At 52.1% G+C, this 14136-nt stretch overlaps 1 protein-coding gene across 4 annotated transcripts in view; it reads right to left on the bottom strand.

Moving 5' to 3' along the window:
• Positions 1–14136, bottom strand: part of Dip2c (disco interacting protein 2 homolog C) — a 309177-nt gene that overhangs the window by 3120 nt on the left and 291921 nt on the right. For 2 of the 4 annotated variants that reach the window (XM_069990590.1, XM_069990592.1), the window contains 6 exons: positions 11456–11485; positions 9618–9679; positions 7083–7140; positions 4614–4688; positions 1709–1883; positions 218–341 (listed from right to left, as the gene is read on the bottom strand). In XM_069990590.1, the coding sequence (XP_069846691.1) occupies positions 218–341; positions 1709–1883; positions 4614–4688; positions 7083–7140; positions 9618–9679; positions 11456–11485 (524 nt within the window). The remainder of the gene's footprint in view (positions 1–217; positions 342–1708; positions 1884–4613; positions 4689–7082; positions 7141–9617; positions 9680–11455; positions 11486–14136) is intronic. The other 2 variants (XM_069990591.1, XM_069990593.1) reach the window with 1 other exon arrangement.

Below are 14136 nucleotides of genomic sequence, written 5' to 3'. Positions count from 1 at the left end.
CCGTGGACCAATGGCCACAGCCGCCGTCTGATTCACCTCACATCCACAGGGCAACCCCAGCCGCCTCCAGCCCACTGTCCCTCCCCATCCTTCCTGTCCCTCCCTTGTCCTCCCCTGCCCCTTGCCCCGGCCCTTCCTGTCCCTCCCTTGTCGTCTCCCCCCCCCTCCCCCGCCGTTCCTCCCTGGTCCCTCCTGTCCTCCCTGTCCCCTCCCTTACCACTCTGTGACGCTTTTGTGTGCTCTGATGACAGAGGTCTCGATGTCAATTGGGTGGTACCTCATCCCCCGCAGCTCCATGGCTTCGTCCAGGGCCCCCACCACGTAGAGCGCGTCATGGCGCTCTGAGGGGAGGAAAGCGGTGAGCGGGGCCGTGTGCCCCCCAGGGTGACACGGCGGTGCACAGACAGGGGATCCCTGGGCGGGATGGGGGCTAGGTGTGCTATCCCTGAGAAGTCTGTGTCTCCCAAGACCAGGCCGGGTGCACAGATGCTACCTTCCCTTCTCTAAGTGGTGCTGTCTTGTTGGAGGACTCAGTCTCTGCCTGGATCAGCGTTGGCACACTGCACCATGACACCCACTCACTGGCCCTGCCCAGGCCATGCCACCCCGGGTCACCCCTCCCCCCACCACACTCCCTCTGCCCAACTCCGTCATGTCAGTGTTTTGTTGCATGGGTCCCAGGCAGAGGGAGGAGCGAGCGGAGCTGATGAATCTCCTCAGCACAAGGAGCCCAGAAGTCTTCTGTGCAGTACTGGGCCTCACACTCAGCAGGCAGGCGCTCTACCACTTCTGCCAGCCCCCAGACCTTATTTATTAGCCAGGGCTTCACTTTTTTGTGTTTAGGGTCAGCCTTGGACTGTGGTCCTCTGCATATGCCTCCTGCATGACTGAGACAGGTATAGGCCACCATACTTGGCACAAAACTTAGTTTCATCTTACACAGGATTCTGCTCACTACAAACTCCCCATTCCTGGAGCAAGGGGGGAGTCACATCATTTTTCAAGGACCAGAGACGTGGGAAGGGGAAGCAATGCCCTGCCGTCTCCAAGCTTTGCAGGGAGGGACGCTCCTGGCCCTTCTTTTTTTTTTTTTGTCGGTCGTGGGGCTTGAACTCTGGGCCTGGGCGTTGACCCTCAGCTCTTCAGCTCAAGGCGAGCGCTCTACCACTTGAGCTACAGCGCCACTTCCGGTTTTCTGGTGGTTTATTGGAGATAGGAGTCTCACAGTCTTTCTTGCCCGGGCTGGCTTTGAACCGCGATCCTCAGATCTCAGCCTCCTGAGTAGCTAGGATTACAGGCGTGAGCCACCAGCGCCCGGCTTCCTGGCCCTTCTTGAGGGACAGCAGGCGCCCCCATTTCTTAACACTTCTATCCGCGCGTGCCGCGCAGCACGGGCTAAGAGACCAGTGTAGCATGCCCAGAATGTAAATGGCACACCAGAATATTCTCGTTCTTTTCCCCAAATGTGGCAGGAGTGACCTCGGGGCATGCTGCCACAGAAATGCTGTGGCCTCTGCTTAGCAGGGTTCCTTTCTGGCTTTGCACTCAGCTCTCAGGACGGACAGGCAGACAGCTTCCCCTCGTGGGACACATCTGCTTGGTGGCTGCAGCCGTGCACTTGTCCTTTGGGGCCGGCCTCTCACGCCTCAGGCTGTCTTCCCTGCTCCGGGCAAACCCAGCCTCTGCCGGCTACGCAGCAGCCACTCACCTCCGCTCGCATCCGTGAGCTCCGTCCTCCGCAGGAAGCCCAGGTAGCCAGTCCGGGCCCAGATGGTCTGGGTGTCTCCAAAACTCAGCCGGGAGTTGAAGTGATCCGACTGGAGAGATTCATCTCCGTAAATCGTAAAATAGCCACTGGCATTGTGGGCGCTGTGGACCCAGATCTGTGAATAGAGCGACGCGTCAGCGTGTGGGTGAGCTCCCTGGGCTCCTGGGGAGGGAGGCTGAGCAGGTTACATTCAGGGAAGGGCCATTTCCTTGGGCGGAAGGAGCAAGATGGCGTTCATCTCACTAGGGTTTCTGCGGAGATGTAGACCAACTTTCTGAGAGGAAGGTTTGCTACCAAGTCTGTGACCAGGCCACCAACTAAGCCATCCATCTAATGGAAATTAATTAAGCAAAATAACTGCAGATTATTTGTGAATAGCATTTGAAAGTAAACCACGGACAAACCATTTGAAAGCATCCATTCGTTTCCTTGTACTTTGAAATGTAATCATTTCTAAAAAGCAGTCAGGAAAAATGAAGACGAATCTTAAGTTTTCTTTTTTCCCCTTTCACCTGGCTAGCATACTCCTGGAAACAGATCATGATAAAAACAACCCAATACGAAACACAGCCTAAGAAATAAATGCATGGAACATCAGAAGAGGAGAAGAGCAATGCTGGAACGTTGGGCCTTTGGGGAAATGGTGAAGCAAAGGCAGACTGTCTCAGTCTGTGAAGACCATGACAGTTGAGGAGAGCCACAAAAAAGAGCAGAAGAAACTCTGGCTGCATGCATCTCTATGCATCTCCGTCTCTGTAACAGAACCAGACATGTTGGGTTCTTTTACTCTTTCACACTAGGGTGCTTACAGCAAGGCAGTATGCAGCTGGCTGTTTTGTTTATTTAAACTGAAAATTGGTAGAGTTTCTTGCAGCCAAGAACTCTGTTTCACTCGCCACTTGAGCCCTAGCTTCCGGACCCTGCCTACATCCCTCAGGCACTCTGTCCATACCGGACCAAATGAAACATAGCACAACACAGAGAGAAACATACCACTGAAACTAATAACTGTCCTCTGCTCTCCAATACAGAAACGTTCTGGCTCAGGCAACGAGACCCATTCGGCCTTGAAGAGAAGACATGCTGTCACCTGGAACCACGTGGGCAAACCTGCAGGACCGTGCTTACAGGGAAGCTGCACACTGCCTGGCCTCTCACACACGGAACCTAAAAGGTTGAGTCCACCCACAGAACCCACCAGCTGCTGCTAGCGCTCAGGGAGGGCGGGGACTCGGGATGAGCCTACGCACAAAGCCCATTGCTTGGAGGCGCTCACCTCCCGCGTGACTATGGCTGTGGACTGCTAACAGAGCTGACACGAGCTGGCCACATAGACGGAAGGATGGCTGCGGAAGGGGGCGGGGGTGCTCCCCTCCCCCTTGGGGTCAGTCCTTCCCCACTGTCTGTGCACAGCAAACTGAACACATTAATTCACACACTCTGTACGCCAATCTGGCTCAGCCAAGCTGGACCAAGAGAGATTGATTCCTAGTAGGAAAATCAGCACGCCAGTCTCTCCATCCCGGCTGCCCTGGGTGGGGAGACTTGTGTGTGTGGCCCTCCTTGTCCCCAGCCGGCTGCCCCCGGCCGGAGCAGAGGCCGCCACCTCTGCAGACACCTGGCAGCTCTCCCTCCAGCCTCATGTCTTGGTTACATGGAAAGGAAACTACCATTATCTCAGTTCTGACCTTTGCACAGGCTTGTGAGATTCAAACAAAAGGCCAAGACGTAGACTGAAAAGGAGCCTGGGTGGCGAGGAATGGTTAGAACTCACTCACAGGTCATGCTACATGGGTATGTACTCTTTATGTGATGCTGCCATTTTCCTAGGGCTGGGGACAGACACAACCGGGGCGAGAAGGCAGGGGCAATGTGCTCTCAGGCCGGACAGCCAGGTGGAAGGGAAATGCCTGGTGCCACGTGGGAGGTGGGGCCCAGGCCGTGTCCTTTGCTGATCTCTGGCTCCTCAGTGGGAACAGAGGCTCATCCGTGAAGAAAGCACGCGTGTGACACATGGCCTGTGGAGCGGGCCTCAGGCCTGTCTGCAACCCCAGGACCGAGCTGAGAGTGGTGGTCAGGACCTTGGACAGAGGCTGGCAGTAGGTGAGGCGTTCCTCCCTAGCCAGCAGTATGTGGATAAAGTGGTGGGAGCTGGGGAGCAAGCAGGGGGGGTTCCATCACAAGCGTAATGGGCCAAGGGCACAAAGCGCCCCTGTCGGTTTTCTGATCAGATGTAAAAACTTAACTTTCCCTCTCCTGCTAACTACCGTGGGTGGCAGCCATTAATTCTGGGGGTAGCACCGCTCCCTCTGAGGGTGTCCCTGTCCTTTTCCTGATGAAGCACTTCTCAGGCACGAAGGAGGTCCAGGAACACAAAGCTACGAGTTGAGCAATGAACACAGCAACACATCTAACTTTCTATCTTTCCTGAATTCTCTGGAGAGGTCCCATGGCGCTTCCTTAAGGAAATGCCTCTCTGCAGTCTTGTGTGTTCATGCCATCCTTCCGTGGAAAAGCTTAGAGTGGCCAGTTCCAGGGCCATGTGACCTGCCTGGTGGCTAGGCCCATGCATGCGTCAGAGAGAGAAGGAGACGTGGGTCCAAGGGTGGGAGGTTTAGACTGGGAGGATGCGCCTCACCCACGCCCCGCCAACTCACCTCCCCGGGGTGCGGGTCCCTCTCACCCACGCCCCCCCCTCCGACTCACCTCCCTGAGGTGCGGGTCCCCCTCACCCACGCCCCCCACTGACTCACCTCCCCGGGGTGTGGGTCCCCCTCACCCACACCCCCACTGACTCACCTCCCCGGGGTGTGGGTCCCCCTCACACACGCCCCCACTGACTCACCTCCCCGAGGTGCGAGTCCCCCAGTGGTCCTTTTGTTTCAGGATTGGCAATTATGATCCGAACCCCAGGAAGTATCTGTGTGGAGGAAGAGAAAATGCATGATAATGGCAAAAAAGACAGGTGGGTATCTTGTATGCGTGCATACATACACACACACACACACTCACACAACACAGCTTGTTTTTATACCAGATGCCATTTCCCTCTGGGAGATGACTTAGAAAGTGGTGTGGCACTAAGTCCAAAGTGTGAGCTCTGTGTCTGCCATCTCATGCCAGAGATTGGTCCTGTGTCACAGGGACCAAAGGCTGAACCCTCGGATGGCCAATCGTCCCAAAGTGGGAGAGAACCCAGGTCTGCTGAACATCACTAAAGTGGCAATTCTGAAGCCTGGTGCGCTGTGCATGCCTGCAATCCCAGCTATGCAGAAGGCCACAGCTAGGAGCCTCACAGTTCAAGGCTCGCCCTGGGCAAAAGCACCTCAAGAATAAACTGAAGCACAGAGGGCTGGGGTGCAGCTTGAGTGGCAGAACGGCTGCCTCGAGAGCACGAGGCCTTGGTTTAAACCCTGAACTGTCAGAAAAAAAAAAAAACATTAAAAAGGTTGAAACACATTAAACAAGCTGGATGCTTTGCTTTTAAAATAGACATGTTCCATTTTTCCATGAAGAGTGTGTGTGTGTGTGTGTGTGTGTGTGTGTGTGTGTGTGTGTGTGTGTGTGTGTGTGTGTGTGTGTGTGTGTGTGTGTGTGTGTGTGTGTGTGTGTGTGTGTGTGTGTGTGTGTGTGTGTGTTTTCCTGGGCCTTGAACTGAGGGTCTAGGCACAGTCCCTGAGAGCTTTTTTGCTCAGGGCTAGCACTTTACCACTCAGCCACAGCTCCACTTCTGGCTTTTGGTGTGTAACTAGAGAAGTGTCTCGCTGACTTTCTTGCTGGGGCTGGGATTTGAACCATGATCCTCCGATCTCAGCCTCCTGAGTAGCTAGGATTACAGGCACGAGGCACTAGTGCCCAGCTCTGCCATGACCATTGATATGAATGTAATGAGGGAAGGTGACAGGGTGACATGTATGTCCGTCCTGACCTTGGGGATCACAGGGAGGAGTGGGCAGGGGCGTGAGGGACAGCAGAAACCCCAAATGACTTGGCAGAATGGCTCAGTAGGAGGCCACTTCTGTGGGGGTACGAGGAAGAGCCGTGTTGACTCCTAGTGCAGGCTGGCGTGTGTGTGTGTGTGTGTGTGTGTGTGTGTGTGTGTGTGTGTGTGGCTGTGACGGGAAGGGGCGTGCAATGACACCCACTGTTCTCCACGGGACGCCCATGGGGATGCTGGCCCAGGTGAAGCCTGCACTGCACCAGATGGTGGCGTTCTCCTCAGGGACACAGAAGTCCGCTGTGTGGTTTTAGCGGTGGTGGAGTCTGAACGGGGCAGTGGTGCTTGCCGTGGGAGAACCGGTGCAAGAAGCGCCCTAACTTGCTGGTGTTCAGGGAGAGTCTACAGTCCCAGCACACAAGACGCTTCTAGAACTGTCAAGTGGAGAGAGGTGCTGGCCACTGGGCCGGCTAAGGAAACAAGCCTTCATTCGGGCGAAATAGGTTGCCTGCCCTTTAGGTCTGTGGAAAAGATAAGAAATGCGGCAGGAACTCCTAGCTGCCACCTGACAATCCCCCTGCCTCTGCTTCTGGATCAGTAAACACCCTGATTTTCACCTTGCCTACCAGATGTTCACCATCCACGTCTCAGTTCACAACCCACCTTTTAGCTACATGTGAGCAAGTGACTAAATTCTGCCCACTTGTATTTAATTGTAAAAGAGCTAGGGAACCTTCCCTATGCCTTGCAAGCTCTGTCTCCAGTGTTGTTTTTTCTCCTGCTTGTAGGAAGCAGACATTGGAGACCTGAGGTACCTTTGCAAATGGGAGGCATGTAGGGACAGGGTGTCTGGTGGATTTGTGAACTCATCGATGCCTACATCCCAGCTTTTGCATCAGAAATCATCTAACGTAAACATTATTATTTCAAATTTCATGGCCCAAAGAAATCATCTAACTTAAAACATTATTATTTCAAGTTTCATGGCCCAATGGTTCTGACAATATTTCCTCAAGGAAATTTTCTTGGGGAGATTTTTTTGTTGATGGTGGTGGTAGTCAGGGGGCTTGAACTCTGGGCCTGAGTGCTGTCCTTGAGCTCTTCAGCTCAAGGTGAACACTCTACCACTTGAACCATACTGCCACTTCTGGTTTTCTGAGTGGTTTACAGGAGATAAAGAGTCTCACATACTTTCCTGCCCAGGCTGGCTTTGAACTGCAATCTTAGATCTCAGCCTGAGTAGCTAGGATTATAGGCATGAGCCAATGGCGCCCAGTGGGGAGTAGATTTGACAGAGCACGTGTCTTGGCATCTCACATCCCACGCACTGCCCGCCCCACCCTGCTGGAGATGGGAGCTTCCTCCCTGGATACTTACCTTTCCCGACTCCATGAGAGGCAAGCTGTGGGGAGACCCCCTTTCTACCAGCCGGACTCTGCAAATGGAAATATACACTGTCACCGAGCAAGTCTGCAGGACCTCTGTCCCCTCCTGCCGCCTTCTGAATGCAGGTGTGTTTTCTGAGGGGAAGACGTGTCTCCCCACTCCACCCCCCCTTCAACCCCTGCTGCCCACAGCTCCAGATAAGTCTCCTTTCCATGCCACCATGTCAGTCTTTTCTGTGTTCTCGTGGGCGCCGCACCATCATTAACAGGGGGACTCAGAGGCCCAGGGCAGAGGGACCCAGCCAGGCCTGTGCACAGTGAGGCCTGCACTCAGCCTGTCTGTGCCTGGGTCCCAGACATGGGCAGCTCAGCACAAGGCCCAGCTGTGCCTGGTGCAACAGCTCCAAGCCGATGGGGGTTTGAAAGCTGGACCATCTTTCCTGGGAAGATGTAGCAGGCTTCATGGAGAAGTCAGCCTCTGTGTGTGTGTGTGGGGGGTGTTATATGTCAGTCAGGTGGGCTGCACCTGACAGTGGGACAGGCGCGGTGTGGTTGTTTGTATCATGGGAGGCAGGCAGGAGGAGGCCTGGCAGATGGAGGAGGAGATTCTGCCAAGGGAAGCTGTGCAGCCAGAGGAAGGCCGAGGCCTCTGAGCGGAAGAAGAGCGTGACTACATCCTGGGGAAAAGTGAAAGAGGTTGAAGGGGAGAGTGCGAGTCCCGGGGAAGGGGCCCACCTCAGCCTGAAGTGCTGGGGGAGGGAGCTGCAGTGGCAGAGAAGGGACAAAAGGTCACGGCTTCTATTTATTCTAAGTTAAACAGGTAAGAAGAAGGAGGAGGAGGAGGAGAAGGTGGAGGAGGAGGAGCTGGTGGTGGAAGAGGACAAGGAGGGGGAGAGGAGATAAGAGGAGGAGGAGGAACAGGAGGTGGTGGTAGTGAAGGGAGAAGAGGAGGAAAAGGAGGAGGAGGTAGAGAAGGGGGAGGAGGAGGAGGTGGTGGTGGTAGAGGAGGAGGAAGAGGAGGAAGAGGAGGTGGTGGAAGAGAAGCAGGAGGAAGAGCGGGAGGTGGTGGTTGTGGAGGAGGAGGAAGAGGTGGTGGAGGAGGAGGTGGCAGAGAAGCAGGAGATGGTGAAGGAGGAGTTAGAGGAGGAGGAGGAAGAGGGGGAGGAGGAAGAGGGGGAGGAAGAAGAGGAGGAAGAGATGGAGGTGGTGGTGGTGGTGGTAGAGGATGAGGGGAGGAGGGGGAGGAGAAGAGGGAGCTGGGTCCGGCTGCAGGGCCACTGGGCCATGGGAGTAAACTACAGATGTGAGCGGCTCCCCAGGACCTGGTTGGCCTGCTTTGCCAGAGGATTCTGGATCCTTCTAAGCCTGAGCACCTCAGAAGCACTGGAGCTAGTGCTTCCTTCCAACTGCCCACCCGGTCAGGCAGGGGCGGGCGGGACTTCTGCTCCTGGTCACATGGTAGCTCTCTGTGGCAGTGCTGGTGGGTGAGCAGGTATGAAAGAAAACAGCGTATGGGCCAGGCGCCGGTGGCTCACGCTTGTAATCCTAGCTACTCAGGAGGCTGAGATCTGAGGATCTCGGTTCAAAGCCAGCCCGGGCAGGAAAGACCATGAGACTCTTATCTCCAATTAACCACTAGAAAACTGGAAGTGGCGCTGTGGCTCAAGTGGTAGAGCGCTAGCCTTGAGCTGAAGAGCTGACGGACAGCGCCCAGGCCCAGAGTTCAAGCCCCATGACAAAAAAAAGAAAAGAAAAGAAAGAAAGAAAGAAAGAAAGAAAGAAAGAAAGAAAGAAAGAAAGAAAGAAAGAAAGAAAGAAAGAAAGAAAAAAAGAAAGAAAGAAAAAAAGAAAGAAAGAAAGAAAGAAAATAGCGTGTGGGGCATAACATAACAACACGCTCCCGAGAACCTGCTAACAACTGCACGCCAAAGTCTGTGCCTCACACAGACACCACCAGGCGTCTCCACGACCGACAAGTGTGGCATGGCCAGTCCAGCTAAGTGTCTGCATAGACACAGCGAAACCCTCCTGGGCATCTCAATCGCTTCTCTTGGTTGGGGCAGAGCTTTCTCCAAAGATAATCTCATCTTGCTTGCTTCCCTGCCTCTCCTGACCATCTGTGCAAATATGCACCAAGAAAATAATTTTAAGGCTTGCTAACGGACAGTTAGGAGTCTGGAAGGAGAGGAAACCTGGCTTCTAACCTTTCATACAAAGTCCTGCACAACACTGTCCACTCACGTAGAGAAATGTAGGCAGAAGGTTGACATTTTACAAAGTGTGAAAAGGCACCTGACCAAAACGGCCAAAGGAAATAAAGACCCCAGCTCCGTGGTGTCAGCTGACCGTGGCGGGTCAAGCCACTTGGGGAGTCACAGAGGGCTCAGGAGCAAGCCAGTTTTCTTCTGTGAAGTCTAAGTTGGCGTGGCCAACCCTACCACCCCCCCCTCCCCTGAGAGCCACGTGCCGGGCAGCTGCGAGAGAAGAGGACAATGAGAAATCTGGCCATCACGCCCGCCTGCCATACCTGTCGTGCCTCAGGGCTCTCATGTCAACGTAGACGGTGGTGGGGTCGGGTCCCGATGTGCCCTGAAAGCAACGACACAGGGTGGTTACTCAAGCTGCCTGAGCTGGTGAACGTGGTAAAACCTTAAGCTGAGAGACGAGAGGCCAAAGCTAAACACTGCTCAGACCACACCATGCTAAGCTACGCGCTAACCTCGGTGTGAGACCTCAAGCGCTCAAAGGCGGCGCCGGCTGCCTGGACCCTGCCTCTCAGGAGTGGATTCCAACCCTCACACATCTGCAGATGAGGCCAGCCCCGCGGCAGGCTCCGCCAGATAAAAGGCTGGAATTGTGGGGAAAGGTCAGCTGGCAAGGGCAGACTGTCAAGGACAACCCTTGCGGGCAGACATTTACTACATGCTTCCAGAAAGGTCTATTTTTAGAGATGCAGATAAGGAGGCAGCTGGGTGACATGAACTGGCAGCTCAAGGAGAGAGATCTGAGAAGTAACTGTTTCGTTCCTGGTGTTCTACGTGTGCTCTGCTTCTTGCTATTTTTGTCCCTGACATCCTTCGGGAGGCTGCGTGTTTATCCACGCCAGCTGAGCAGAACTCTGGTCTGAGCTCCCTGACCTTATTTAACACAATAGTCCAGAAATCTTATCTTGGTGCCACAAATCCCTTAAGAAGTAGGCCGGGTTGACTTCCCTCCAGAGCTTTCTGTCCATGTCAGAGCAGTACGGTTGAGGCTGCCTGACAGATCGATCACTTTCACTTACATTTCTTTTTCTTTTTCTTTTTTGTCGATCATGGGGCCTGAACTCTGGGCCTGGGTGCTGTCCATCAGCTCTTCAGCTCAAGGCTAAAGCTCTACCTCTTGAGCCACAGTGCCACTTCCGACTTTTTTTGCTTATGTTGGTGCTAAGGAACGAACCCAGGGCCTCATGCATGCAAGGCAAGCATTCTACCACTGAGCCACCTTCCCAGCCCCTTTCACATATATTTCTTAGGAAGGAACTACAATACCTTGATTAGAAATAGAGGGGACTGACAATTAATTGAGATTCCAAAAACAAAAACCTTTTAAAATTTATTTGGACTACACTAGTAGTTTTCAGGTGAAATCTCAATGTTGAACCCGAAGTGTGTTTAAATATAAGGATAACAATAAAGTCAACTCCATAAAAACATGCTACTCAGAAATCCTGGCCTCTGGTATCTCATCACCAAGATAGAGAAAAGAATAGCACATGCAAACCAGCTCGAAGCGGTATATATGGTGACAGAAAGCTCATTCTTTCTAGCCTGCGGCTGATTATTCAGTGAAGCTGTGCTATAGATGAGGGCCGAATGAGGAACTGATCTGATGTTCTGAGTGGTGTGAGACAAGGAACTATAGGTGGTCAATTAAAACTTAAAACAAAAGGGGGGGTGAGGATGGAGGGAGATGGGAAGGGATGGGAAGGGGAAACAAAGGAGGCATCGATGCTTGATAAGAAATGTACTCATTATCTTGCCCATGTAATTGTAACCCCTCTATACGGTATTTTCACAATAAAATAAATTTAAAACAAAAAAAATGAAAAAAGCAAACCAGAGAATAGGTCAGAAGAAGGAAAGGATGGAGTACAGAAATGAGCCTGGACTGGCCAGAAACCCACAGACCACATCCAGTGGAATTACAGCATCTGCCCCGCCTGCGCCAGCCCTGGGCGGTGTGGACCCTGAACACAGGGTCTGCAGGGCCCTCATCCATCTCTGAACTCAACTTCCAGCCTGCCACAGTGCTGGAGGTGCCAGGTGGAGGTGGGTCGGTGGGAAGGAAACGAGGCATGGTGTGATGAACAGAAAAATCCCCTACCTGCTCGGCCTGCGTCCACAGCCTGTGGGGCTACAGCAGCGGGGGGGTGGGAACAAGTAGAGAGGAGAGAACAGCAGACCAACAGCAACCAGACAGAGAGGACACACACAGACACACAACAGAATGACCCAACAATTCAAAATGGGATGGGGGGGAGGATGGAGAGGACAATGCAGAAAGCAGGAAACAAAGTAAAAGAAGATAAAAAACAATGTCAGATATGGAAAGCATTAAAACTAAACACTGTACCATTAAAGGTGGAAAAAAAGACATCAACTTATCCACAGAGCAAAGAGATCAATAGGTCAGAAAAGAGTCATAGGTCACTAAGCGTGGACACATACACATCTGGAGATTTTTTGTTTAAATCAGGTGGTTTTACTAGGAGGTATTACAGACAGTGTGGTTTTATGGTGTTTTCATCTACTTTCTTTTTTTCCCCCTGAGGAATGTAAAACTTGTTTTATTGGTTAAGTTCACTGACCTTTCATCTTCATGTAAACAGCTCAACTTTCTAAGACCATGGAAGTCTGGGTGATTTTATCCTAAAATGTGGGTGCCCAGCCCTCTGCATCTATAAGACTAGGTAAAAGAAAAGTGGCGAGAGTTCACGTGAAGTCCAAGGGACCCACACTGAGCTCTCACACAGCAGCTCAGCGGCTTAACGAGTGAGGCGCACCCTAGGGAGAATGCTGTCTTCATCGTCAAGCTGTTTGCCCCAAACAGAGACACATCACCTTCCATCTCTCCCTCAATACCTCCATGTTCCCGCCTGCTACACAAGCCATGGTGGGAAAAATCCAGAGAGCAAACTCCCTGGATGCAATGTGTTTTCCCCTAGGAAAACTTGGGTATCTTTTCCAAATATTCCCAGGTACGTACAGAACATGGAAGAATCTTCCTAGCTGGACACTTGAATCAATATATAATTGCTCTTTGTGTGTCTGTCCTCAATGAAGACAACTAGCAGGCAGACACCACATACCACAGCAGCCACCACAGCAGAATTCTTACAGCTGCATTGTGTTAAGTAACAAAGCCAAAGTGAAGAATTACCACTACTCCAAAGTACAAAAGCAATGGTACTTAAAAAAAGCCAGCCAGGGAAGAAAGATTTACAAAAGACTCTATCACCAGCCAACTAGCAAAAAGCTAGGCTGGAGGCCTGGCTGAAGAGGCTGAGTACCTATCATGAGCAAGCAAGCTGAGCAAGAGTACAATGTGCTCAAGCTCTAGAGCCAGCACAAAACCAAACAACCCATCAACCAAATAACCCTCCACCTCCAGCCTTTTCAATACATTTGTGTTTTGCCCAAATCCAACTTTTGTTTCAGTGGTTGGTATTAAGCATCTTGGCTGCTTTAGGACTAAGTTATGGCAGACGACAGACTTTCAGGGAAAGAGGGGGTTCTGATTATTTGGCTCAGGAAAGATGAAAGGCAGTGGAGATCCAGATCCTTTGCTGGACCACGCCATTTACTGGCAAAGAATCAGCTTTTCCAGGGAACAGCCAGATAAGACTTGCTTGCTTCCACTGCATTTTATTGAGATACAAAGAATGCCTGTTTGTTTCTGGATTGTCTGTTTCTGCCTTTAGCCAAGTAGTGGTGAAAAGAGTTCATGAATGGCTGAGCTTCAGCTCCTGTCAGTCAGTCCGTCAGTCAGTCAGTCAGTCAGTCAGTCAGTCAGTCAGTTTGTCTGTCTCTCTCACCCTTTAGGAAAAGTGCCTACTAGAGGCTCCAGTTCTGGGGACTGCTGAACCACACCACAGCAGGGCAGCGTTCAGACCGTAAGCAGCACAGATGTTTCTGTGGCAGCTGCTGAACTTCAAAGACGTGTGGCAAGCTCAGATGCTCATAGGTCAAAGCACAGACTGAAACCCAGAAACTCTCCCTAGAGGTAATAAGGAACTGTTTGTTCATTGTGGGAAGAGCTAGACAAACTGAAGGAATGTGTGAAGCCATAGCACCATTGTGTCCTGGGACCTTAAATGCTTTCTTTCCCCCAAGCTGGTATGGGGCTTGAACTCAAGGCATAACTGACACTCGACCACTTGGGCCATGCCTCCTGCCTGGCATTTTGTTGGTTAAGTCAAAGACTTTTCTGCCTAGGCTGGATTTGAACCATAATTCTCCAGGTCTCAGCTGCTTGAGTAGCTAGGAGTACAAGCATAAGCCACTGGGGAGCAGCACACACCTCTGGTTAGTCCACTGTTCCTGAGGGGACTGGTGGAAAAATACACTCATCCAGTGGCGGAGTCAAGAGTGGAAATGTGTTTAACGCTGTCATGCCTGGAGCCTAACACATCTGCTATCCAAAAACGCAGATAGATGAATGATCAGCATTCCTCTTTTCTGTCCTTTGTCCCTAACTTTACAGTCCATGGTAGTAAACTTTGTAATTTTGTCTATAGCTTACAGAACACCAGTGATGTGATGGGAAGAACAGCAGCAGTCGGCTAGAAAACCCCGACTTCAAATTGATCACAGTCACTCAGAAACTCCGGCTGATCTCCTAGTTTGAGTGAGTCTGTGAATGCCATGCTGTGGTGGCTTGGGGGTAGGTTGTGAAGACAGGTAAGAACGGGGTTGTGTATTGACCCTGGACAGCCAAAGGGCAGCCAAAGGGGTGGGCCAGTGAGCCTTCTGTTGTCCTTTTTGGTCAACAAGCATCTGAAATCT

Source organism: Dipodomys merriami, unplaced genomic scaffold, assembly GCF_024711535.1.
Source record: "Dipodomys merriami isolate MVZ:Mamm:240054 unplaced genomic scaffold, mDipMer1.0.p SCAF_4, whole genome shotgun sequence".
NCBI lineage: Eukaryota > Metazoa > Chordata > Mammalia > Rodentia > Heteromyidae > Dipodomys > Dipodomys merriami.
This window is presented reverse-complemented; position numbering and strand designations above follow the sequence as displayed.